Source organism: Euprymna scolopes, chromosome 15 (assembly GCF_053919585.1).
Source record: "Euprymna scolopes isolate OS-2025 chromosome 15, ASM5391958v1, whole genome shotgun sequence".
NCBI lineage: Eukaryota > Metazoa > Mollusca > Cephalopoda > Sepiida > Sepiolidae > Euprymna > Euprymna scolopes.
This window is the reverse complement of record NC_136496.1, coordinates 89,548,403-89,575,409: the sequence shown is the minus strand read 5'-3', so window position 1 is coordinate 89,575,409 and position 27,007 is coordinate 89,548,403. Positions and strand designations below refer to the sequence as shown.

Here is a 27,007-nt window from a genome sequence, read left to right as displayed (position 1 = left end):
GTCAGGTGGGAAGCAGGCAGACGGAACAGAGTTCCACAGGCGTGCAGTTCTAAGAAAGAAGCTTTGTTCATGGAATCCACGTTTTGATTTAGACACAGATAAAGAGTGGGGGAAATTTTTCACAGTGGATTCAGCTAGACGGGTGTTTTTCGTGAAAGATTGGCGATTAAAATTGATTAAAAGAAAAAAAAAATTGGTGCTCAAACCCCATCTCGGCCTTAATAATTAAAAATATAAATATATTTAATTTTTCAATGTGTGTGGTGAGGATGGAGGCGAGGAAGGTGTGCGCGAGCTGCTGCACCTCATAATACTTGAATATTATAAAGTAATATTCATTCAAGGGTCATTTAAAAATAAATAGGTCTTTTTGTTTATTGTTGAGGTAGGGTGAAGAATATTTTGTGGTGTTCGTTAGAAATTCCTTTTCTCTGCATTTCCTCCTAATCTCTCTTCCACTTTTTCACCTGTTTACACAAAAAGTTGATTGGATGTTTTCAGGAAAAGACTCGGTTAATTTGGCTTACTCACTAGTGGAGCCCCCCCCCCCCCCCCCCAAAAAAGTTGCATTGTGAGAAAGGCATGTCTGGATGGTGTGGATTTAGTAGTGTTAGCTATGTGCCAGCATTCTTATATATGATTTCACTTGTCTGAGCATTTCACCTGCCAGCCTCTCGGTGGCTACCCACACACTTCTCTCACAGCTCTTCAACCTCACCCTGCATGTTTAATCAGTGACGGCTGCAGTTGTGTTGCTAGGGACACAAAAGGGTGGGGTCAGAATTAGCAATATCTCTTCTCACACCATTTCCACCCTATCCCTCTCTCTCTCTCTCTCTCTCTCTCTCTCACACACACACACATGCTGTGCAACATATGTTCGATCAGTATGTATTTAAGTTTATTAAAAAGCCATTAACACTTGGTTTTCTTTTAGCCCACCCCCTCCTTCCTACCTCCATTTATTCCGATTTTTTTTTTTTTTTTTTTTTTTTAATATATTTTGTAAATGGCATGGCTATCTTGCAGTGCTGGATAGGTGGGGGTGTATAGATAACAAAATAAAAGATTTTAGTCCGACTGCTACCCTCCCCTCCTATCTGATAGATCATTGGCTCAATATAAAGAAAAATGCTGACTCGGGACAAGATCAAAGTGTAGTATCTGTTCTTCAGATGCTGCACTTCAATTTCTTGTTCTGTCAGTGGAGGAGAAATCCTTCACGACTGAGACAATTTTTATTTTTGTTCCTTTTCTCCACATTAAAAAACGACCCTGGTGTCTAACTCTGTCCCGTGGGGAGGCATTGTAAATAGGAACAACTATGAATAAGAATGTGTAAAAAAAAAAAAAAAAAAAATCGTATCCCCTCCCTTTCTCATGCATTAATTTGGTCCCGATACCTCTAACTTGACTTAAATGCACAATATAGTACTTTTTTATGCGTCGGAATTTTTTAGATGAGGATTGGTTAATCTTATATAAATTTATTGGACTACTGTTCTCATCTTGAGTATTATTTTCACAAAGTTTTGGTTAATGTAACCTCTGACCTTAAGATGCATCTTGTCGAACTCTGGAATCTTTCTGTCAAACTCTGGAATTTGTATGGATTTCGACTGGAACCCTTTATTTAATCCACTAGGGTAGCTTGCTCTCATTCCATCAGCTGTGAATGAGTAGAAGTCCTAACTAATTTGGAGTTGTATTTTAAGTCATGCCAAGGATTGAACCTTCGACTCTCACAAGAGTGGAACATATAAGTGAATTTTATCAAGTACTTTATTCGCAAGGATCCATGACATAGTACTTGGTCAAATTCAGTTGTAACTTACACTCTTCTGGAGGTTGAAAGTTCAATCTTTTTGTGTAGGCGAAACTCAAAATACAATTGTGAATTATTTAAGATTTCTGTCCAATCATGGCTGACAAAACTAGGGCATGTTACATCATGGATTGAATAAAGGATTCCATTAAAAATTCTGTGCCGATTCTAGAATTTGACGCGATACAGTGTATCGCCGATACACTTGAAGGTCAGAGATTACATCGACCGGAACATTGTGAAAATAACAGATGAGAACCGTAGTTCGAAGAATCCAAATACTATGAATAGTACATTTTATTATCATAAATATGTCGGAATCACACTGAATGTAGTGATGTAACTTTTGCAAGTGTCTTGTGTAGTTCTTGATTTTTAGTCGGAAAAGATGCATAAAAAGATAGTCCTTTTATCTTTCTTAGTCTGGTAAGAAAGAAACTAAAATGTTACTTCTTTTTTCTCAACCATATCCACTTTTACTTAGGAATCTGTAAGGATGAGGCGGATGTAGGAGGAGGAGATAAGGGAGGAGGACAGAGGGATAAGTGGAAGATGAAAGCAGCGATAGAGTAGAGAGAGAAAGTTAGAAGAAATACCTCTGTCTTTTCCTTCTGTACCTTTCATCATCATCCCTCTCTCTCTCCCTCCCTCCCTCCCTCCATGTTCATCTCCATCATCTTGATTCTCATCTCCTTTTGTCCTATAGAAGGGGAGTAAAATGTAGAGAAGAAAGCGAGAGATAAAGGTAAGAAGAGACAAAGGCAGGGTAAGATAGGGTGGGGGAAACTAAGAGGGTGGAAGTTAAGAAGAGATGATGAAGCTCAGGAGAGAAAAGGATAGAGGGAGGAAAAAAAGGAAGAGAAATGAAGCGACTACGATGAAACGGCAGAAAGGAAGGAAAAGAGATGAAAGTAATAAGGGTGGGAGAGAGAGGTAGAAGAGAAAGAAATGGAGAAGTGGGAAGGGGGGGCAGTTCAACATGCTTGTTAGAAACTTTTAATAGATGAGCTTCTATCTTGTCTATTTTTCTTTCTGTTATTTAACTTAGCTGTTGCTGCAAAATCTTCCAACATGGTGCCTTGCAAAAAAAAAAAAAAGAAAAAAAAAATGGCAGTCAAGTCGTTTTAATGATCCCAACAGGTACGCTTTCCTGCCACCTATTCTAACACACACCGTTTATCTTGAACTGCATTTACCATGAAATCTCTGATTGCAATCTTTGCTTTTTTTTTTAAATTTCTTTTTTATTCAGTGTAGAAATTGATTCAATTGATATCATCGGGTGTCTACGGTCATTAGACATTGATATCAAAGGTGTGTAGTGGCTGCTTAGGTGTTGATTAGATATCCTTACCTCCTACTTATTTCTTAAACATTCCAGAATGAATCATTCTTCTGCAATGACATCAATCCCACCCACCCCCACCTGACAAAGTTGATGGAACCTACCCAGTGACACTCATCTCTCCCATTTTGTTATCATACTCTTGTTGCTATAATGGAGAATTGGTGTCTGCAATCAAAAGTCTACACCCTATTTCTGAAATATATTACATCACAAGCTGGCTTCGTCTGCTCGCTATCACTTAGTAATTTAATTTCTAATCACTGCTTGAATTTCTAATCACTCATTGAAACGAAACTAATCGATAAGAAAAAGACAAAATGTCCCCCACCTCTCTCTCTCTCTCTCTCTCTCTCTCTCTCTCTCTCTCTCTCTCTCTCTCTCTCTCTCTCAATAGGATGAGACAAAACTAATCTCTTTCTCTGTTCTGTTTTAATAATAAGGGAATATTTTTATGTCTATATTAAAAGTACAGGGCGGAAGATTACTTTTTCTTTATTATTATCAAATATTAAGATTAAGCTTTTTTTTTTTTTTTTTTCATAAAAATAAAATTTGCACACGTGATTATTGACACGTGTTCACTTTTATTATATCGATTATCTATATGAATCTTTCCTGTTTGTTAGTGTATGTGTGCGAATGTATGTATGTCTCGCTAAAACTTTTGGCAGCCACATCGAACTGAGTCAAAAACACTTTTGTCCTAGGCAGTGCCAGGTAGCCATATTTTTATGCATATGATTCACTCCTAAACTAATTAACTGATCATTACGAATTTTGAAACATAGCTGAAATTATTGAAATTAAACTATTGTGTGTAATGTGAGCTATGTTAGTTTAATTTGGTTCCATGCTAAGTGGGCATAGTTAGAAATAATTTGAAAATTCAGATATCTTCGATTTTTGTGAAAGTTGAACAATAGATATTAGACATCAATTAATAAATGATCCCCAAATTTCAGTCTCTGTAATATTTTTAAGAGTTTTTAGGTGACATAATATTGGCATCACCTCCCATTTTGAAAATTCAAGTATTTCAGATTTGCATTGAATCTGTGGTCATTCGGCACCAATTAAGGAAGATTCCCTGAATTTAAGACACCTTAATTTTAAGCCTTGAATTTTAGACATTTTTTAAATTAAAGTCATGTAATGGATTTTGATCCAAATTGGAATAAGGATTCTAGACATAATGTTTAGTATGATTATATTTTGATTTTTGATTTTAATCTCTATAAGTGGTGCAAAACTGTTAGTTTATTTTATCCGTCCTGGGACAAGTATTTTATAATTAGATTAATGTGGCTGTTAACATTTACATACTTTTAATAGGTGACTATAATAAATAATTGCATTTATAGTTTGGTTATTTCAACTGACGTATAAAACTTTGAATTAATACAATTTGTTAATTACTCTACACAATTATTTGTTGGGACACATTATTTATTGGGGTGTATTGTACAAAATATAAGTTTTCGAGGCTGACAATTTATATGAAAGTTGTCTTTTTTTTTTTTTTTTTTGCTTAGTTTTTAGTTTCAAATTCCCTCAATAGCTTTCAAGAAAATTTCCAGTTGTGATTTATGAATTTAATCCTGCAATATGCATTTTTGTTTTTTCTGTCTTGGAATAACATTAAAAAAGTCTGTTCTTTCAATTTTTAAAATGTTATCACTGTTAGAGATTAAGTATCGAGATGTTGGTGATATGTATTTTTTTTTAATTGGGATGTGGTATTTTCATTTTCAAATTCTAACTTAATTCTGTTTCCTTTTAATGAAATAAAATGACAACTTTTCTTGGTTTCACTATTGAAATTGCTTAGTTTTCTAATCAATTTCTAGGTCAAATGTTGAAAACCAAAACACAGATATTTCGGTGTCTTTATGCATACAATCTTTGATGCTATTTCTTTAAGTGGTTGTGTAAGTAAGATTCAAAATTGGTATAAATATTCTAGACTTAAGGTTTAGTATCATTACATCTTGATGTTAATCTTCAGAAGGGAGACATAAAACTGGTGCAAAACTGTTTTGTGCAGAAATTAATTTTACCTGTTCTGAGATGAGGAATTTTTAGTTATCTATAAATATAAAAGTGAAAATGTGTGTATGTATGTTCGCTTCTTGTGTATGCCCGCAAAAGGCTTTTTTCCCAGGCCTTCTGGGTAGGCTCGCTCATACGTAAAACTTTTTATATCGCATCTAACTCATAATAACTACGACTTAATAATGGGGGTCGCGTGTGTATTTAATTAGCCCGAATTTTATCAGCTCGCCGCGTCTTTGAAAAGCGTAAAACTAGGTCAGACACCACACCACACCACTTCCTTGCACCTGTTTATTTCGCTTCATAAACATTCATATAACGCACATCAGTTCCTATCCCTCGTGGCTGAGATGGTTAGGTGACTGGCTTTTTTCCCCTTTCGTTTCCACCTTCGCGTCAAGGCTTCGGGGTTCAATCCTACCTTCCTACTAAAACTTTTTTTTTCTTTTTTAACTTTTTTTTTTTTTTACACACACACACACACCTCCCTCCAAACACCCGAGCAACGCCGGGTACCCCCCGCTAGTATATATATAAATGAAAAAAGGAAAATCAAAAATTGAATGGCTGATGAAACAATAGCACGCTACCCCTGTGAAGTAAATAAAGGGTTCTGCTCAAACTTCCGTCCAAATTCCCGAGTTTGACAGAAACATTCCCGAGTTCGACAAGATACATCTGAAGAAGGTCGGAGGTTATATCGACCGAAACGTGAAAATCACACTCAAGATGAGAACAGCAGTTTGATGAATAATAATACAAAAATTGAATGTTTAATATTTCGTCTATTTGATTCATTTTGAAGAGTTTTATAAAGGTGAAACAAAAGAGGTTAATATAGTTTGCTTGAAGCATTGTTTAGCATGTATATAAAGATAATTAATGAAAAGCAATACTATGCAGAGGTGTAACGGATAAACACAAACTGAAGCAAAGTAAGACCTGATGGTAGATAAGTTATGCAGTTTCCACCATTTTGTTATATATATATACTAGCAGGCCGTTTAGTGTTGCCCAGTTTTTAATTTGTGCAGATTTTGTAATATAGAGCCAATACTCTATTGATTATTATATTGTACCCAATATATAGTTGTGATTTCAAAGGTTTAAAATAAAAAAATAAAAATTATTACTTGGGTGCTATCAGCTAGAATCGAAACAAAAACATAGCTCTCCAGCCTTATTCATTACTATCTTGGATAACAACATATGGATATCAGAACTTTAAAAATTAATCGACTTTACCATAGAAACGTATATTTGCACATCTGTAGAAGGTACACATTTAGTCGACTGACATTTCTTCTAATTTAAAAAAGAATTTTGACCTCTTAGCAGCTATTTTTACCAGCTAAAAACAAAATCGAATTTGCTCCCCAGTCAGCCAAGGTCACTTATTTATATATATATATATATATATATATATATATATATATGTATTACAATCTTATTTGTGTCGGGAATTAAATGATTTACTAACTAAATAGTTTTCCAACGAATGATAAATAAATATAAAAATTAATTTTGTTTTAATGTAGTTTTAAAGGTTAAAAAAAACTTCCAAGACTATATTTGATGGAGAATTTAATCTGATTAAACTTAAGATGGTTTTTATTGTGAAAGCATCTAGAGTTTGTGAATAAGTCTTACTTTTAATTTTGAACCTAAATACAAAACCCTCAGAAGTGTCACGGAGTTCTGATCAATCAATCTTAAGAGCTCTTATTTTATAAAATAACTAGCAAGGGGTACCCGGCGTTGCCCGGGTGTTTGGAGGTGTGTGTGGTTTTGGGTAAATCAAAACTCCGGGGGGGGGGGGATTAAAAAAAAATGTTTTGGTAGGTAAGTATGAGGATCGAACCCTTGAGGCAAAGTTGTAAATTAAAGTGTGAAAAAAAAAAAACGTGCGACGTTAACCATTACACCACCGCGACATGCTGACAGACACGTTTGAATTTATTTAATAACTTAAATTACCAGGTGCACGTTTTAATGACTTAATGAGGTCAACTTTTGACTGCGGGGTAGCACTTCATTTTTTTTTTTTTCCCCAAGACGTTGGGGGTAGGGGGAAACATTATAGGAAAAGGCCTAACCTACATGCGGCGAGCGAAAACTGTTGAATATTTATCTCCCCGAAGTCGAGCAAATTAAATAGATAAGCGAGCTCCGTTGTTAAATCTGAGATATTACGATTTACATGTGATATAAAAAGTTTTAAAAAGTTGTTAGGCGACCGACTGCTTCTCTGAAAATAGCCTTTCTTGAACATACACAAAAAGCGAACATACATTTTCGCTTTTATATATATAGATATATAGATGTCTCCTCATCAGTGGTGAATCCAATGAGTTTTTGTTCAGAAAGATACCTATATACTCTATAATAAGTTTTTTTTAAATTTTTATTATAATTTTACATACTTTAAAAGATTTCCATTTCCTTTTTATCAAAATTTTCCCTTCACCATATCCGTTTTATTCCAAGTGGAGAAAAAGAACCCCTCAAAAAATTTTTTTTGAGGAACATATATCTATGTCTCTGATGAATGTTGGTGTTGGTATTCAACGAAAGACATTTAAGACATACTATATTTATCTATATATCTATAAAAGTGAAATTGTCTGTGTATATGTGTGTGTCTACATTTCTCTACCAAACTACTGTCAATTTTCAGTCTACAGACTCGAGATTTGACATAATAGTTATTGAGATTTGGGAAAATCTTTTTGATTGGTTTTCGGCCAGAAATTTGACTGTAAAGGAGTCAAAGTTCAATGATTTGACTTGAAAACTCTATCAAACTCCTCTGCCAATTTTGGGTCTAAACACTTGAAATTTTAGATGTAGGTTACTTGGACATGGATCAAACTTTATAATTTGATTTGAGCTCAAAAAATAAATGTTAAGGGGTCAAAGTTTTTAAAAAAATTCGACCTCATCAGTCTCTACCAAATTACTCGGCCAATTTTTGGTCTAAACATATGAAATTTTACATAAAGGGTATTCAGACATGCAACAAGCTTTTTAATCAGTTTTTGGGCGAAAATTTAGCTGCCAAGAGGTCAAAGTTAAGAGTTGACCTTTGCAGGCTCTACCAAATTCCTCTGCAAATTTTGGGCCTAAACACTTGAAATTTTAGATGTAGGTTATCTGGACATGAGTCAAACTTTTTAATATATATATATATATATATATATATATATATAAAGTTATGAAAAGTACATAGACTGAACAAAACCGGGTTGAACTGCTAGTATATGAATAAAATACTGTGAGTGTGAAGTGAATACTATACTTATGGTTTTGGAATGATAACTACCAATTAAGTGGTTGATGTAGTTTGCTTGAAGCATTGCTTAGTGCATGTATAAAGGTAATTAAAAGAAGGCAATATGATGCAAAGGTGTAATGGATCAATACAAAATGAAGGAAATTAAGACATAAGTGGAACGAGCTATGCAGGTTCATCTTTTATTAATGCAATATGTATATATATTTTTATATGGTTTTGCTTTTCAGTATGCTTTTAATATTGCGTTGGATCAGTATGATTTGCTGGAAGATGCTTATTTGAACTGAAAAATTTATTTAAGAAATATAAAAACTTTTCATAATTTAACCTAAAAGGCTATCAAAATTGTGAGGGGGCGGGTAGCTGGTCATCTTTTATCTTGGTTTTAACTAGATCGATTCTTGCCCATTTGTCCAAGCATTATTATTCTTTTCATTCTTCCACTGTTTACCTATCAGTTTCACTTCAACAGTCACCACAATACCATATTTGCTCCATGATGGGGGTGGGAGGTGGGAATACTCTACTTGAAAGCCCCCCCCCTACCGATACTTTGAATTTGTTCATAAATACTACACTTTGCTCATAGCCCATTTTTAGTAAAATATCTTCTGTCCGTATTTGAGGATAGAAATAAAGATCACGTGAACAAATATTTGATTGTCTTAGTACTTGACAATTCGCTTATCAAGTGTGGTGGTTTTGAAGCAGCAAAGGAGCATGGCAGTGGGGTAGTTGTGTATTCAAGCTGAGTAATCTGAAAACAGTTGTTTATTGTTTTTGTTCTCCCTCCCCCAACCGATTAATACAACCATAAGAATCTGTCATTTCCTTGGAACTTTTGGACTTTCTTTGATCAGATCATTTCTATTTCCTTTCTCTCCCAGCCCATTATCTTCCGCCATCTTTCGAGCAATTTCTCCTGCAAACATTTATAAAAATCAGACTTTGGTAGTTACAGATGGCTCAAATAATCTATTATTTATATCCATTCCTCCTGAACAGTAATCCGGTCTATAAATAGGCATAGGTTATGCAATATAGCAGGGCTCTACATTGCGAGTGAAACAGTCGCATTTGAGAGTGATCTTTCGAAGTGGCGACCAAAAATAATGAAACGCTTATCTTTTGGCGATTGTAATCTTTCAAAGCTCACTACTGAGTGAAAAATATCCTTTCAACTTTGTTCGTTTTATTAAAAAAAAAAAATTAAATTATTTAAACGAGAAAAGGTTAATATACTTTTTTTTTAACGAAGGCTGTTTAAAAAAAACATCTAAAGAAATCAGAATGCTTATACGTTCAAGTATCAGCATAAAATTTGTTGTATATTTAGAATTACACTTATTTAAAAAATATACAGAAAAATCTTTGATGTACATACTTATCATATTCTAAAAATCATATGAGTTTTGCTAGCAACTTTTTTATTTGGCTAGTAAACGAAAATATTTAGTTATCAAAGGTAAACTAAAGATAAATTCCTCTATAGAGCTCTGTATAGTTAAATCAGCAAGGATACCAGATGTTACCCAGGATTGAATGAAGATCAACTATTATTCCACACTTCCAATACTTTTATTGTCATCAAAATGGGTGAAAATCAACCATTTTTCAATAAAATCGATAAATTGCATGCACTAGTCGGGGGGAGGGGGCTTACCGTCGTGAACTAGGAGGAAGCTTTACATGTCTCTCCGCAAAGACTTAGTCCACAATACATTGTAGTCTACATTGCACTCGAGAATCTACAATTGATTTTATGCAATTATTTTTATGTAATGGTTTGAATTAGTTTAAAATGCAAAAGTTAGGTAAAGTGGTTCATTTGTGCTTTAAGCAAAAACATTTATTTCAAACGCACCCCTACTGTCATATTCAAGAAGCTATTGTTGATTTTATATGCCGGACCCTTCTGCTTGTGTGGTGAAAAACTTCTCAAATGCACTTGTGATGTTAGACTGTATAACTTTGGTCAACATCTGACTTTCCTTCTTTAATTGGAATTTTTCAATTGTTGGTTTTCAATACTTATCAGAGGTATTCCGATACAAAACTTATCTAAGAACACTCCCAGACACAAAAGTACATTTGTGTGAAATTTAATGAACTCACAGAACACAAACTACCATTTATTAGAGACTAGGGGGGGGGGAGTTACCTGGCATTGCACAGGTGTTTGAAGGTGTGTGTGTGTTAAAAAAAAAAACGTTGGCCAGATGTTTGGAGGTGTAAAAGAAAAAAAAGTTTTAGTAGGAAGTTAGGATTGAACCCCAAAGCCTTGATGCGAAGATGGAAACGAAAGGGAAAAAAAGCCAGGCACCTAACCATCTCGGCCACGAGGGGCGAGGACTTGATAAGCGTGTTCTGTTAAGGTTTATAAAATGAAATATACAGGTGCGAGGAAGTGGTGTGATCTTTGACCTAGTTTTGTGCTGCAAGCCAGTTACTGTTTCCCCCGCTTTTTGCTTTTTGAAGACATGGCGAGCTGGTAAAAGTCAAGCAAATTAAATAGACAGGCGACCCCTGTTGTTAAGTCGTAGATATTATCGTTTAGACATGATATAAAAAGTTTTAAGAATGAGCGAGCTGACCGAGCAGGCCTCGGAAAAAAGCCTTTTGCAGACATATACAAAAAGCGAACATACACACACACACACACACACACACACACGCACACGCACACGCACATATTTTGCCTTTTATATATATACTAGCGGGGGGTACCCGGCGTTACCCGGTTGTTTGTAGGTGTGTGTATGGGGGGGAGGTAATTAATAACCCTGCTTAAATATTATAAAAAAGACGATGTAAAAAAAACAAAACAAAACCAAAATGGAAAAAAATGGCATAAATAAACCTGTGTATGGGGAGGGGTAAACTAAAGAATAAGCGAAGTAATAAAAAAAAAAACGTTGCCCGGGTGTTTAAAGGTGTAAAAGAAAAAAAATAGTATTGGTCGGGAAGAGGGATTGAACCCGGAAAGCCTTGACGACGCGGAGGTGGAGACCAAGGCCAACAACTTAACCGTCTCGACCACGAGTGAGAGTAATTGATTAGCTGTTAAGTTAAGGCTTATAAAGCTAGTAAAAGAGGTTTGATTGACAGGAAGATGCTAAATGAGGTCATCGCGGGATCGTTATTTTTAGTTTTCACTTCCCCCCAGATGATGGTGGGAAGGGGGAAAAGCAGCGCGAAAGCCGAGAACACAACGTTTTAATTTCACTGTATTTATACTAAAATGCAGGACAAACAGGTGACATAGCGAAATAGCGTGAATCTCATAAAAGCCGACGTAAATCAATCTAGAGACGACCCGCGTTCTCAAATCCTATATATTATGATATAGGACCTATATAAACAGTTTTAAGCGATAGTAACGACCCTGGGAGCGTGTGCGAAAGAAGCCTTTGCAAGACATACACGAAATGGTCACACACATTTTGCCTTTTATATATATATAGAATAGAAGATAAGTGAGGCCGAGATGGCTGTAAATACGTTCAATTTAAAAAAGAAAAAAATGGTGAGTACATTTACTTTCTCTCCAGCACACTATGATGAGTGCATTCTAGCCTATAAAAATATGCCCCAGCAGCCCTGCCGGTATTTTGTCTCAAGTGAACAGCAATAAATCAATGCTTTTTCAGGGAGCAGGTAAAGCCTGAGCACATAACCTAAGAACAATACCTTGATTGGATGGAGATCCTAAGTAATTCGTAATTGTATTTTTCGGTCGCCCACACTGAGGATTGAACCGTCGAACTTCAGGAGAATATCACTTTTTACAAGTGATTTTTTTTCCAAGTACTCTAACCACTACGCCACTGGTCCTTGCAGACCAACAATGATCCAATTACTAAGGCTAGGACAACAGCATTTTTTTTTTTTTTCATTGTTTTCACTCTCGAGTGTTTATCCCTTGATGTCTTATATGCTTTTATATAGAGTGATGTGGTTCTCGATTGATTAACATTGTCTAACTTTGTCAGATATATACTCGAGAGTCAAAACAATGAAAAGAATAAGCTGTTGTCATAGCCCTAATTATCACACTCCCTGATATACTTTTCCTTTGGTCGACAGTGATTTCTACTAAACAATACTGGAGTGTTGCTGTTTTTTTTCTTTTTTTTTTTATCAGATGCATTATTTCGTTTATCCACATCAAACATTAATCGAGTGATAATCTAAGTGCCTGCATTGTTAACTATATTAAAATATTGCATTTCTTTTGAAAGAATTTTAATCTTTGAGAAAATTTGGAAAATCTGTTCAAAGCAACATTTTTTTTTTTTTTTTTTTCCAAGTTCAGTGTACGATGTGCAAATAACTTCCTGGTATAACTTTAAAGAAAGGGGGGAAAAAAAGCTTCTTTTCACTCTTAAGAGACAATGGACATCCTCTGTAACAGTGCCAGTGCAGTCAGTCTACATAATGAAGCAAGCGTGACATAACTGATAGAGTGCTAGGTAAAAAAAATTGTTTTTAAGTGACACGTGTCAGTAAGTTGAAGGTTCAATCCTCAATGCAAGTGATACTAAAAATACTACCCAGTCATGGTTGACAGAACGAGACCCTCTTCTGTCATGAATTATTAGATAAAGGTTTAAAAATTCGGTGCAGATTTTAGGGTTCAATAGAAAGATTCCTGAGTTCGACAAGTTGCAGTTGAGGAATGTTGGAAGTTACATTGACTGAAATGTTGCGAGAATAACGCTCAAGATGAGAACAGTAGTTTGAATAATCCAAATAATACAATGAAGCAAAGGTTGTGTAATAATCAACCTCACTTCTCTTGCACCAACATTACTCGAGTTTAGTAGCAGCGAGAAATCAAGAATGACTTTAAACAATTTTGGAATAAGCAGAGGAAGACCTGTATTGCTTTAGAGTTTTTCCTTCTACACTAGTTTCATAACTAAGGCTGGAGAGAAGATATATGGATCTATATCTTATTTGAGAGTATTAATGTAAGTGATGCTGTAACCTCAACAGAACTCAAAGTCTGCAGATGTAACTATAAAACCATGTCACTTTCTGGTACAGTTTCATAGTGTTTGTGCAGTTTATGGACCGTGCTTTTTTTTTTTTTATATAGGATTTCATTTCTCTCTCTCTCTCTCTCTCTCTCTCTCTCTCTCTCTCTCTCTCTCTCTCTCTCTCTCTCTCTCTCTCTCTCTCTCTCTCTCTCTTTCCTTTTCCCTCTTATGACAGTTGTCTCTCAAATTGAAAATGTTAATTTTTGCCTTGAAGGCTAATGCTTCGTACAATTCATGACATGGTTATTGAAAATAGATGACTCATTATATCAAAGAATGACTTCCTGTCTCCTTCCTTTCACATGTTCACTTTTAGTGTTTATTCCTCTTAATTTTGACTCCTTTTACTTAAAACTGATAGAATTGTTTCTGAAAAAAGTTATTAATATTGCCACCCACAAACACATGGGTGGAGTATTCATATTGATTTCAGCTTTAAAAATTTTCTTTTACAGATGGAGAATATCATTTTGTGAATTTAGATGAGAAAATTCACAAACAAGCTCCCAAATCATGGAAGTCAGAAAAAGGGGATGTAAGTATAGTTAAAATCTACTTGCATTTTTTTTTTTTTAATTTTAAACAATATTCTCTATTCTAGCATAGACCCAGGATTCTGTACTTCCACACCTGAAAATCAGATTCTCCCTAGCTATTTTTGCAATTGCTTCAAAGTGTTATTAAATTGCAAATTTCCAACTATGGTCAAATTGATGGATTTGAGCAACATGTTTCCTACCTTTTTATACTTTTGTTGTGTAAAAATCCTCCCTCTTTACTCCTATACCACTCCTTACCCCTTTCTCCTCCTATTTGTTTCGTCCTGTCTCTTTATCCTTCTCTCTTCATTTATGTATTTTGTTTTATATTATGTTTTTTTTAATATTTTGAATAGTGTGTGTGTGTGTGTGTATATATATATATATATATACACACACACACAAAAAATACTGACTCAATGGGTCAGAGTGGTCCAGTATAATCATAAAATGTTTACTATTATCATGTTTGTATTTTTAGATCCTTTAATTGAGCTTAATTACATAAACGTAAAACAATTTCTCAATCCATAAGTACATTCTTTGTAAGCTCAGTTTAGCAAAGTCTAACCATCCCTTGCAAATATTAAACATTTCTGATTACAGATTAGGACTTGATGCCTGATTGCATAAATGATGCTCTTTGGCATAATTGAACATTAAAATTACAGCTTCCGTGATGAATTTAGCTTTCTTCAGAAAAAAGTCTGTCCAGTTTAATTTGCTTATTTAATGTACTATTCATAAAAACTGTTTCTAATATTGATGGAAATTGACTGTTTTAACTAAATTAAAATTTCCTTTTTTTTTTTTTTTTTAACAGGGTCTTGATGATAAAAGACTTCCATTGTTAACTGTTTATTTTCGAGTGCAGTTTTATGTAGATGAAGTCTGTTTATTAAGGTAAGTGACCTTCGGCCCCCTCCTCCAATTTGCAACATTTCAGAATGAGAAATACATTTTAATTATGTCTGGGTAGGGTCAGTGAAAAAAATTTCCTTAGAATTCGACTCAGCCTATTTAGATTTGAGTAAAACCTACTAAGACTACTTACCTTGCCACTGGACTTCATAAATGACTGCTGTGATTCAGTCACATATGAGATAGTGTATTCGCCAATAATATCATGTTCTATTCTCAGCAGGAGGGCAAATTGAATGGCCACACATGCAATGAGTGGCTGAATGCTTGAAAAATGTAAAATGGGGCCAAAAATGATTGGTCATATTTAATACTACTAAAACAAAGCTCTTTTCCTTTAATAACTACATGAAACTTTTTCAACCATTAAATGTAATGGCCAATAACACTCTTCCTGGGAGTCACATGTCTAAATTCCTCAGCCTGACATTCTTGGGTAACATGAATTGGAATAAATACATTGAAAATATTGCTAAGTTTGTCTCAAATAAGGTAGGCTCCCTTTACTGAGCTAGAAAATTTCTTATACCTGCTAGTATCTTATATTCCCACATGTTGGCAAAACTAGGGAAAACAAAGCCAAAAGAAAATTTCAAAGGAAAGCAATTCAAGGAAAGAATCTATTAACGTAGTCTATAAAGTCACCATTTGCACTAACCACTAACCTCTCCCCTTTGGACAGGGTACAAAAAGTGTAGCATGCGTGTTTTTTTACATGTGCTTCAAAGGAATATGCTCTGATGCTGATGAACATGCTGCATTTGTACAATCTCAATGTAAATACATCTGACTCACTAAACTAGCAGCAAAATCCCACCCCTTCACTGTAGAGTTCCCTAAATGTCAAAAGATTTCCTTATCTAATAGTTTGTCTTTGAATTGCTTTCCTTTGAAATTCTCTTCTGGTTCTGTTTTTCTTAGTGTTACACACATGCAGAAATTTGAATGTAATGTGAACAAACATACAAATTGCATATTTACCTAGTTAACTCTACTCGCTTGCTACTGTAGGGCCCCAATCTGTCATAGTGTGGTACCAACCAATGTTGGTGTCTTTGATTTCTTTTTTTTTTTTTTAGTGGGGAGTTGTGTTGATGATTATTCTGTCTTGAATATGACACAATATTGCATCTGGCTATGATACATGAGTTTGAGAACCTTGAGAATATAAAATCTAATGTTTCTATTTATTTACCTTCCCACGGGAGCAAAGTGAAGCATAAGATCGTTTTTTTTTTGTTTTTGTTTTTAATGTAAGGAAAATCTAACTTTCCACAAATGGAGCATTCTAGACTGGAACAAAACAAAGATTAAAATTGCTCCAGTCTAGAATGATTTCTCTATCTAGGACAGAAAAGATAAAGGGCAGTATGAGTACAGATACTACACTTTGCTGAACTCTGATGTTATTTCCTCCTCCACTGCAGTTATTTTCTTTTTATTTGTTCTACTGTTATAATATCTGTTCTTTCTTTCTCTCTCTTTTTCCGTTTTATCATCTTTGATCTCTTTCTATCAAGGATAAGGTGAAGATAAAGTCAACTTTGTACCCTTTCCCCTCCCGGATTTTCTCTTAATTCTCTTCTTTTTTAATTCCAGGGAGAAAGTAACAAGACATTTGTATTATCTTCAGTTAAAAGAGAATGTTCTTAACTACCACCATTTGTGTAGTGAGGAACGTTGCTTCCAATTGGCTGCTTTTGCACTGCAAGCAGATTTTGGCAACTATTATCCTTGGAAGCACCAGCCAGGCAATTATTTCGACCCCAGGGAATATTTCCCAGCTTGGGTAAGTTAAAAAAAAATTTTTTAAATGAAATTGAGATTTTTTATATGTAAACAAGAAATATACTTGTACCATGACAGATATAATTTCCCAAACAGAACAATTTTGCAAAATTCTTCTCTCCTCAAACTCTTACAATGACACTAACACCAGCTTCTCCAATGGTATCACCTAGGTAACAAGCTGGCTTCAAATTCTGTTCGATATGTGTGTTGAGTTATGCACAAATAGGCTGGGAAAGTATAAATTACTGATAAGATGATTCCAATATTTTTCCCAATTCCGATTCAGTTTGATTCTGATTCTATTAAAATCTCTAAATATTTAACTGGAGAGGTTTTTTTTTTTTTAATTATTTGGCGCTTCTTTGCTATTAGGATAAAATTTCGGAAATCGTCAAACTGAATTTCACATGAAAACAATGGTATCTACATATTCCTCTTATTTTTAAAATGATTATATAAAAAAATTACGAAAATCAATAAGCTAGAAAATTATTAAAGAAAATAAAAAAAATAGAATTTGATGAAAACTATCATAAGACACGGGAGAGTTCAAAAAGAAGGTTATTTTCTGTTTCGATTTAAACAAAATGGCTGAAATTTTTCCCCTGCTAACACGATTAAAGTTTTTTTTTCTTTTTTAATAATACAGTGATATCCAGGTAATTTTGACTGCATAATTTGGAAGCTACCATTATAATTTATTAGAATTGACCAAAAAAAAAAATCAGTAATCATTTTTTTATCTGAAAACTCCATTTATCAACTACAAAATTTCATTCCAGTAGTGTAGAAGCAGCAATTATTTTCCTTATTACGATAAAAACTCATGTAATATGTGGATATATATTTACTGCAAACATAAGAAATACATTTGTGAGGATGTTACACTGATTTTAATTTTATGGGTTGTTTAAAATTTTTATCATCAGTGTTAGCAATGGAAAATTAGTTTTTAAATAAAAACAAACAAAAAATAAACAATTAAAAAAGCGATTGCTTTCAGTATTGGAAATTTTCTACTGATACCTCCAAAAGTTCAAATTTTTATGATTCCGAATTCCAATAAAGTGGCCAACATTATTATAAACCTTGCAATTAGTGTGTAATGAATTATTTACAATTGTTTTTGTATTAAATAACGTGCAAAGAGTTTATATACCATAAAACAAGTAAACCAAAGGATTTTGATAAAACAAAGTTGTCATTAAGTTGTATTTCCGTGGAATTTGCTCCGAATGAACTAATTGCACTTGTCTTCTACAAAAAATACCTTGACCCACCTGACTAGCAACAAAATCCCACTCCATCACTTTAAAGATTCTTAGATGCCATCAGATTTCTACTCTGATAACCTCTTTCCTTCGTAACTCTCTTCCTGCATACTGTTTTTTAGAACATATATGCAGAAATTTAAATGCAATGCGAATAAACATGTTTCTGTTCAACTCTCCACCCAAGTTACCCTTATAGTTATGGTCTCTATCACAGTAGCCCCTTATAAATCAGGGTGGTTGTCCAGAATTTCCCCTATATCAAAAAAATGCAGAAAAATCTTCATGTACATACTCATAATGAAATGAAAATTCATATTAAAAAAAAATCACATAAATTGAGCATATAGTTTTATTTTTATGAGGAAAATCATTTTAAAGTGGTGTTAAGGGATTAATGGAAAATCATAGGCATTACAAATCTGATTTCACAAGTTTTAATTAAGTTATCTCCCTTTGTTTCTTTAATATAACTTTGATTTTCTTGTTTAAAAAATAAAACTATCTGATCAATTTATGTGATTTTTGGAATATGACCTTTTCATTCCATCATGGGTATGTACATCATACAGATTTTTATTTTGTTTTTTTAATATTGGGGGAATTCTAGACAAAAACCTAATATGCCCTTTTTGCAGTGGATAAAATAAAAAAAAATAGAAAAAAATGTATCTGATTTTGGATACATGTTGACTGAATTAAAGCGGGGGGGGGGCGGTCATTTTTTTTGTCCTAATGATTTTCCATTGTAGTTGTTCATTTGTTTGTTGTTTTCTTGTACAGATGGTAGGAGAACATGGTCATGAATATTTGTTTAAAAACGCCCCCAAAATCCATAAGGAACAGCAGGATGTCACAAGGAATGAGGCGGAACTAAAATACATACGGGAATCCATAAAATACCCAGCCGCACATAATTTACACTTTTATCGAATGAAGAAGAAAAAAACAGATAAAATATGGAACGCATGGCTTGGTATTTGTCCAAAAGGTGTAGAAATTTATGAGGTAAGTCTCGCTTGAGGTATTTATTATTTATACGTAATTTCATTGATTCTTGATTCCTATCATGTTCTCTTGTTTAAAATCTACAAATGTTTTTATAAAAAAAAAAAGGTATTTGTTTACATCGAGTGAAAGGTTTATCACTGTTAAAGTAAGTGGAGTTACTGCTTCTGAATGGAAGTACTATGTAATAAGGATGCTTGTCCAGAATTCAACCTAATTAAAAAAGAAAATACAAAAAAATTTTTCTGATGTACGCACTGAACAAAAAAGTCATATTCCAAAAGCTAAGGCTTTTTTTTTTTTTTTTTTTTTTTAAATTTATTTTAACTAACAATGTTTATGAGTAGGCTAGAGTTTGTGTTTTGATCTGCCATGTTTTAAATGAAGGGAGACAACTCGATTTGTACTACCGAGATCAAAATTAGCCCTATGAGGGGACACAATTTACTATTAAAATTGCTAAAAAATGTAAAAAAATATTTATTTGTTTAATTTGCAGAACATTATAATATATAACTCAGGACTAATTGTGGACTCCAACTCCGGATTTTTTTTTTTTTTTTTTTTCCAGAGTTGACTTCTGAAATCTGTCCTATTAGTATATATGATATAATCATATTGACACACTGATTAGATCACCGAAGTTAAGTGATGTTGGGTATGGTTAGCACCAGATGAGTGACCGTTTGGAAATACTAGACACTGTATGTGGCAGGTCAATGGCATCTCACTGCAAAAAAACTAAACCTGTGGAAAACATCGTCACCTCTCCTTACCAGGATATACATGCAAAGAATACATGTACTCCTTTCTGGATAAGAGTTTTCCCCACATTCAAAACTGACCTTGTGTCTCTCTTTACTCCTGTGGGGAGGCAAGCAAATAGGAATAAGGATGTTTACAAAATTATATAAAAAAAAATACAAACCTTAATATGTCAATAAAAATAACCAAAAAATATGGTTATTGTCCAAAATTCCCTCATATTAAAATAATAAAGAAAAATCTCTATGATGTACAGGCCAGTGATAAAACGAAAATATCATATTCCAAAAATCACATGAATGAAGTAGTTTTATTTTTAAATGAGAAAATCAAATTTTATGAGTTAAGAAGTCATTGTCTCATCTGCCATTTTGACAAAAAAGTGCCAAGAAACAAAGGGAGATAACTCAACAAGAATTTATTTAATTTATGCTAATATGCCTATAAATTCCCTTTAATCGCTTAATTTTTTGTAAATATGACCGAAATCAATTTATGATTTTTGGAGTATGATAATTTCATTGGAGATTTTTCTTTATTTTTGAGTTTTGATATAGAGGGAATTCTGGACAAGAACCAAAAATATTAGTGTTGAAAAAAGTGACATCTCACAAAGATAACAATAATAATAACAATGATTTTAAGACAGAATTTTTGGTTTAAAATTTCTGTGCACCCTCCGCTTAAATAAGATTTTTAGGTGCTTATGTAGAGCAGTGTGTTTTTTAAATCGACACATTTCAGGTGAAAACATTAGGTACTTGCATGTCATGTTGAAATTAGTATAAATTCCAAAATGTGTGAAAATTGATCCAATAGAACACTAATTAGAAGTAAAAATAGAATTTATCAAGTTTATTGTATGTTTTAATGTAGAAGGGTTGTGTGACCAGTTCAGTAAGACAAACAAGGGAGATAACCTTCAACTTAAATCAAGGGTTTGAGATTTTTTAGCAACCAATCTCAGGAGGTATTTTTAAGAAAAAAACAAAACAAAATCATATCTACTATCTACTGGATATAATAATTTTTGGAATTTACATACTTATGTATCATGTTGAAATTAGTATTATGTTTTTACTTGAAATGCGTTGGTTTAATAGATTATTTATCTACACAAGCAGGGTTTGTTTGTTTGCTTTTTTTTTTTTTTTAAGAATTTTCCTTGTAAAAAAAATGTCTGATATATTAGTTTTTATGGTTGTGAATTTTTTAGGTGAGGATTGATTATTCATATTGGATTCTTCGGACTACTGTTTTTATCTTAAGGATTATTTGAACAACATTTCAGTTGATATAACCTTTGACATTCTTCAGGTGTATCTTGTCAAACTCAGGAATCATAATAGAATTACAAATGGAACCCATTATTTAATCCACAGGAGGTGGCATGCTTTCATTTTGTTAGTCATTATCTTTTTGAGTTGCTTGCACTTAGGATTGAATCGTCAATCTCCAGGAATGTAACTTTCACAACTGAATTTTACCAAGTACACTATGTCATGGAATCCTTGTCCTCACTAAATACTGCGCCACAGATCCTTGTCGGCAAAAAGATTCCCAAGTTAGGCAACTAGTGCTACCAGATCAGGCTGTCTATTGGCTTCCTGAGATGAAATGCACCTACATCGATTTTCTGTTTTTGCTTTCTATTTTCTTTTGTAAAACATAATTATGTTCTGCAAAAGCAAAAAACCCCTTCCCTTCCCCTTTCCTTTTCCTTCCTTACTCCCCCCCGTTGCCCCCCCCCCCCTTTTTTTTTGCCCTGTTGGTAGGGCACTAGAATAAGCTGACTGCCCCCCTGCAGAAGGTAAAAATCTCTCAATAGGGCAACCAGTTAGCCATGGGTTGCTACCCATAATGCCTTAGGACGTGATCCTGGTGATTGAGCTAACCAGACCTGGGTGCATAAAAGTCTAGGCACTGCAACACATTACTTCGGCCCTTACTTCGGCTAGACGGGCGGTCGGAGAGGCCCGATTCAACCAATCGGCCAGTCACACCAAGCCCTAGCACTTACACCCAAAGTACCAACTACCACAACAAAGAACGAAACTTAAAGGTACTCCCATCTTTTTTTTTTTTTTATTTTTCTTCCCCCACTACAAAAAATAGGCAAACCAAGTAAGTGCTAGAAGGCGGTGGCAAGGGTCAATCAATTGGAAAGACCAGAACTCAACACTTCATCTGAGCAAATGTATTTTTGAGGACATATCGAACAGAAAATATAGTACTTGAAAACTCCTTACCAAAAGAGTATATTCTCCACGTAGCCCTGACATGGTCAAGGCGAATGGGTTTCCCCCTTATTATGCCCCAATTTTGGACTCTGAGGTGGGTAGGGAGCGTGGTTGATGAAAAATAAATCTCAAAATCCATGGCTGATAAAAACAAATACATCCCCCTCAAAACGCTTAAAAGAAACCATTCCTCTGACTCTGACCTCTCAAGCTCAGATGAAGAAAAAAATTAAAAACTAGAAAAACCGTTCCAACTATAGACGAAGGAAACTTCCCACGATTCTTGGTTATTGAATTAATCGAAAATAAAAAAATTGGAAATTTATCACCTTTTTTAATAGAAAAGACATTATCCACAAAAAGTAAACCAAAAATGATAAAAAAAAAAACAAAAGATGGAAATTTACTAGTTGAGATAACTTATCTTAGAGATGCTCAATCTCTACTCAAAATGAAGAACTTCCATGAGTACAAGTGCAAAGTCTTTTCCCATAAAACACTAAACACTTCGAAAGGAGTAATTTGAACTTATGAACTATCACTAGCAACTGAAGAAGAAATAAAAAACCGAATTAGAAAAACAAGGAGTAATCAACCACATCCTCATAAACATAAAAAGAAACAATAAAATAATAACCACCAACACATACATATTTACGTTTAACAAACCAACAATACCTAAAGAAATAAAAATTGGCTACTTAAATGTAAAAGTAGACCAATATATCCCAGCCCCATTAAGATGTTTCCATTGCCAAAAATATGGACATCATAAAGAAGCCTGTAAAGGAATAAAAATATGCGGAAAATGCAGCAACAAAGAGCCTGACCACACCGAAGAAAAATGCATAAATGAGGTGAAATGCGTTAACTGCAAAGAAGATCACCTGGTCTTCTCTAAAATATACAAAACATATAAAAAAGAAAGAGAAATTATAAAAGTAAAGTCCAAAAAAAACACAACCTTTCCAGAAGCCAGAAAAATAGTTGAGACGTACAGGAAAGACAACACATATGCTGAGACAACAAAAAAGACAACTAAACCATGCCAACATAATGAAATACATAATCAATATAGGGAACTGATAAACTAACTGATTACATTAAACATTAATCAATGGCCAGAATTTCAAAATAGCCAAAAAGAAAAATACTCAAATCTGGGAAACAAAATAGAAATAACAAATCCAAACAAAGAAAATAATATTCCATCCACAACAGAACCATTAAAAAATTATCACAGAAACCAACAAAACAACCATCAGAAATTAATAAAAACAAAAGCAATGATAAAACGGCAAATAAAGAATGTTCCAGAAAAGAAGAAAACCAAACAATAGACACTCAAAATAGATTCCAAATTCTAGAAAAAATGGAAACCGAAAACACCCTAGAAAAAAAAAAGAAACCAAACACAAGTAATCAAGAGGGAAAAAATGAACAAGAAGCTAAAACAGCAACATCTCAAGCAAGATCCAGATCGACGTCCAGATTAAACAAAAAAAAGAAAAAACCCAGCAAAACACTTCACCAAAGACACAAACTCCGACAAAAAGATAAACCCTCTACTTCTAAAGAGATAAAAATAGAGGAAAACTAAAGAACCTCATGGATAGAAATAAAACACAATAAATTATCCAATGGAATTGTCGTGGAATAAGATCTATAATGAACTTCTTATGCTTATCTCACTCTTCAACCCAGCCATTGTCTGCTTACAAGAAACCTTCCTACAAAACAATAACCATTTCAAAATGCCAAATTATTAACAATACAACTATTTCCATAATACAGACCTTCATGCTAATGGAGGCACCTCAATTCTTGTAAGGAATAACATACCTCAAAGCAATTTCTCTGTCAAAACAAATCTCCAAGCAATTACAACTCAAGTCACATTACACAAAACAATCACAATCTGCTCAATATATCTCCCTCCTCATGAACCAATAAATGAAAATGAACTAGAAAATTTAATAAACCAACTACCTTCACCATTCATTCTCCTAGGAGACTAACTGCCACAGTACGTTATGGGGATCTGAAGTCACAAACTCAAAATGAAACAAAATTGAACAATTAATTAACAAAAATAACTTATGCCTTCTCAATTAAAAAAATCCCACATATTTAAATCCAGCAAATGGATCAACTAGTGCCATTGATCTTACCATCTTACCATGTGTGATCCATCAAGCTTCTTGGATTATACATGGAGCACTTACGAAGAACCCTGTGGAAGTGATCATTTCCCTATTATAATCAATTACAGTAACTCCATCCAAAACCCCACATACTCAGATGGAACACAAACAAAGCTAACTGGGCCAAATTTAAAGAACTTTGTTCACTAAAATTAACAGAACATCAAATCCAAACAATAGAATAATTCACGGAAGTACTCATAACAAAAGCCAAAAAATACATACCCAAAAATTCTCCTCTTGGAAAAAAAACAAACAAACCATGGTTCAATCCAGGATATAAAACAGCCATTAGACAGAGAAAGGCAGCCTTAAGAAAATTTAAAAAACAACCCAGAATGAACAACTTAATAGAATACAAACACCAAAGAGCTAAAACTTGAAAAACAATTAAAGAATGCAAAAGATCCTGCTGGCAACAATTTGTCAACAAAATCAACATCACCACTAAACCTAAAACCGTCTGGGAAATGATTAGGAAAATAACTGGAAAATATAATCGGAATCCAATCAAACACCTTCTCACAAATAAACAGAAAACTGATAAAAAAGATATTGCTAACACACTAGCTAAAACCTTTGTCGAAAATTCATCATCAAAACACTACTTCAAATAATTAAGAAATATGAAGAAAAGTACAAAATAAACTTTAACTCCAAAAACCAAGAGCCTTACAATGAAATCTTCTCACTCAATGAACTAGAAACCGCCATAGAAAAATCCCATAACTCAGCTGTAGGACCAGATGAAGTGCACTACAGCTTCCTTAAAGAAATTCCGCCCAAATCATTAAAACTCCTTCTCAAAATTTATAATAAAATATGGGAAACAAAAGATTTCCCAACTTCATGGAAAAATGCAACAATAATACCGATACCCAAATTGGGAAAAGATACATCAAACCCAGAAAACTACAGACCAATAGCTCTCACAAGCTGCCTATGCAAAACGTTCGAAAGAATGATTAACTACTATGGTATCTAGATGACAACAAAATAATTTCTAAAATCCAGTGTGGATACCAAAAAAATCAGATGCATAGACCACATCACTAACCTCGAAAATTATATCAGAGAAGCTTTTATCAATAAGGAACGCGTAACATCTGTTTTTTTTTTTTTTTTTTTTTGATCTTGAGAAAGCATATGAAACTACCTGGAAACACGGTATCATAAAAGATCTCCACAACATTGGACTAAGAGGCAGACTACCTGAATTCATAAAAACTTCCTAACAGACAGATCTTTCCAAGTTCGCATAGACTCGACTTTATCAGACCCACAAAATCAAGGAGTGCCCCAAGGCAGCATATTATCAACAACTATCTTTAACATAAAAATCAATAGCATTATAAAAGAACTCTCTCCTGATATACATAGCTCCTTATATGTAGATGACTGCTCAATCAGCTACAGATCTAAATACACTCACACTATTGAAAGAAAACTACAACATAGCATAAATAAAATTAAAAATGGGCAACTAAAAATGGTTTAAAATTCTCCAAAACTAAAACAAAATGCATCCATTTCTGTAACCAATGCAAACTCCACCCTGACCCAACCTTACAGATTGAAGACGAAAAAATTCCATTCGTAAACAAACACAAGCACCTGGGAATCACTTCTGACAAAAAACTAAATTTCATTCCACACATCAATCACATCAAAACCAAATGTAATTACAACTCCTACGTGTCATCGCCCATACAGATTGGGGAGCTGACAAGAACACACTACTCAAACTATATAGAGCATTAATTATATCAAAAATAGATTATGGTAGTTTCATATATCAATCCACCAGAAAGTCATATCTAAAAACCCTCAACACAATATGACACTCCAGACTAAGACTAGTCTAGGAGCATTTCCAACCTCCCCTGTAGAAAGCCTGTATGCAGAAGCACATGAACCTCCTCCAATGCTTAGAAATCAAAACCTTGGTCTAAAATACTACACAAAACTTACAGCCAACCCCACAAACTCAGCACACAATAGCACTTTAAATCCAAACCGTAAACACCTTTTTGACCAAAAAGAAAATGCAATCAAAACCTTTGGACTTAGAATAAAATCGATTTCCAAAGAAGCAAATCTACCCATAACCAAAATTCACAAAACTGTCCTACTCAAAACCCCTCCTTGGAAAATCGTATCCCCTAACATCGACCTAAGTTTAAGTAAATATGAAAAGAAACATACTCATCCAATAACTTATCATGATGATCTCGATAAAATCAAAGAAAAGTATCCCAACCACACGCACATCTATACAGATGGGTCTAAACAAAATAACGCAACAGCCAGTGCAGCAATACTTCAATCAAAAAACAATCAAACCTCCCAAAAGAAACCTCAGTCTTCAGTGCTGAAATACATGCTCTAATCCTAGCTCTCAAACTCGCCTCCAATAACAAAAAAAAATAAATTTATAATCCTTTCAGACTCCCAATCTACTCTAAAAGCGATTTAAAAAATTAAAAGATGGACAACCCCCTAATTGCAAAATTACTCCAAAAATTAACTGAACTAAACAGTAAAAAAAGAAATCATTTTCTGCTGGATACCGAGCCATTCCGGTATTAAAGGTAATGAATTAGCAGATTCAGCAGCAAAAAACGCCTTAAATCTCCCAATCGATGCAAATTTTAAAATTCCATACATATATCTAAAAAGACGTATGAATGCATATACAACAGAGAA

At 33.9% G+C, this 27,007-nt stretch overlaps 1 protein-coding gene across 1 annotated transcript in view; it reads left to right on the top strand.

The window, feature by feature from the left end:
- LOC145293979 (uncharacterized) overlaps nucleotides 1-27,007 on the top strand; it is a 216,152-nt gene that overhangs the window by 173,824 nt on the left and 15,321 nt on the right. Inside the window, exons 4-7 of the mRNA XM_080140864.1 lie at nucleotides 14,018-14,097; nucleotides 14,925-15,004; nucleotides 16,622-16,811; nucleotides 18,868-19,092. Of these exons, the coding sequence (XP_079996990.1) occupies nucleotides 14,018-14,097; nucleotides 14,925-15,004; nucleotides 16,622-16,811; nucleotides 18,868-19,092 (575 nt within the window). The remainder of the gene's footprint in view (nucleotides 1-14,017; nucleotides 14,098-14,924; nucleotides 15,005-16,621; nucleotides 16,812-18,867; nucleotides 19,093-27,007) is intronic.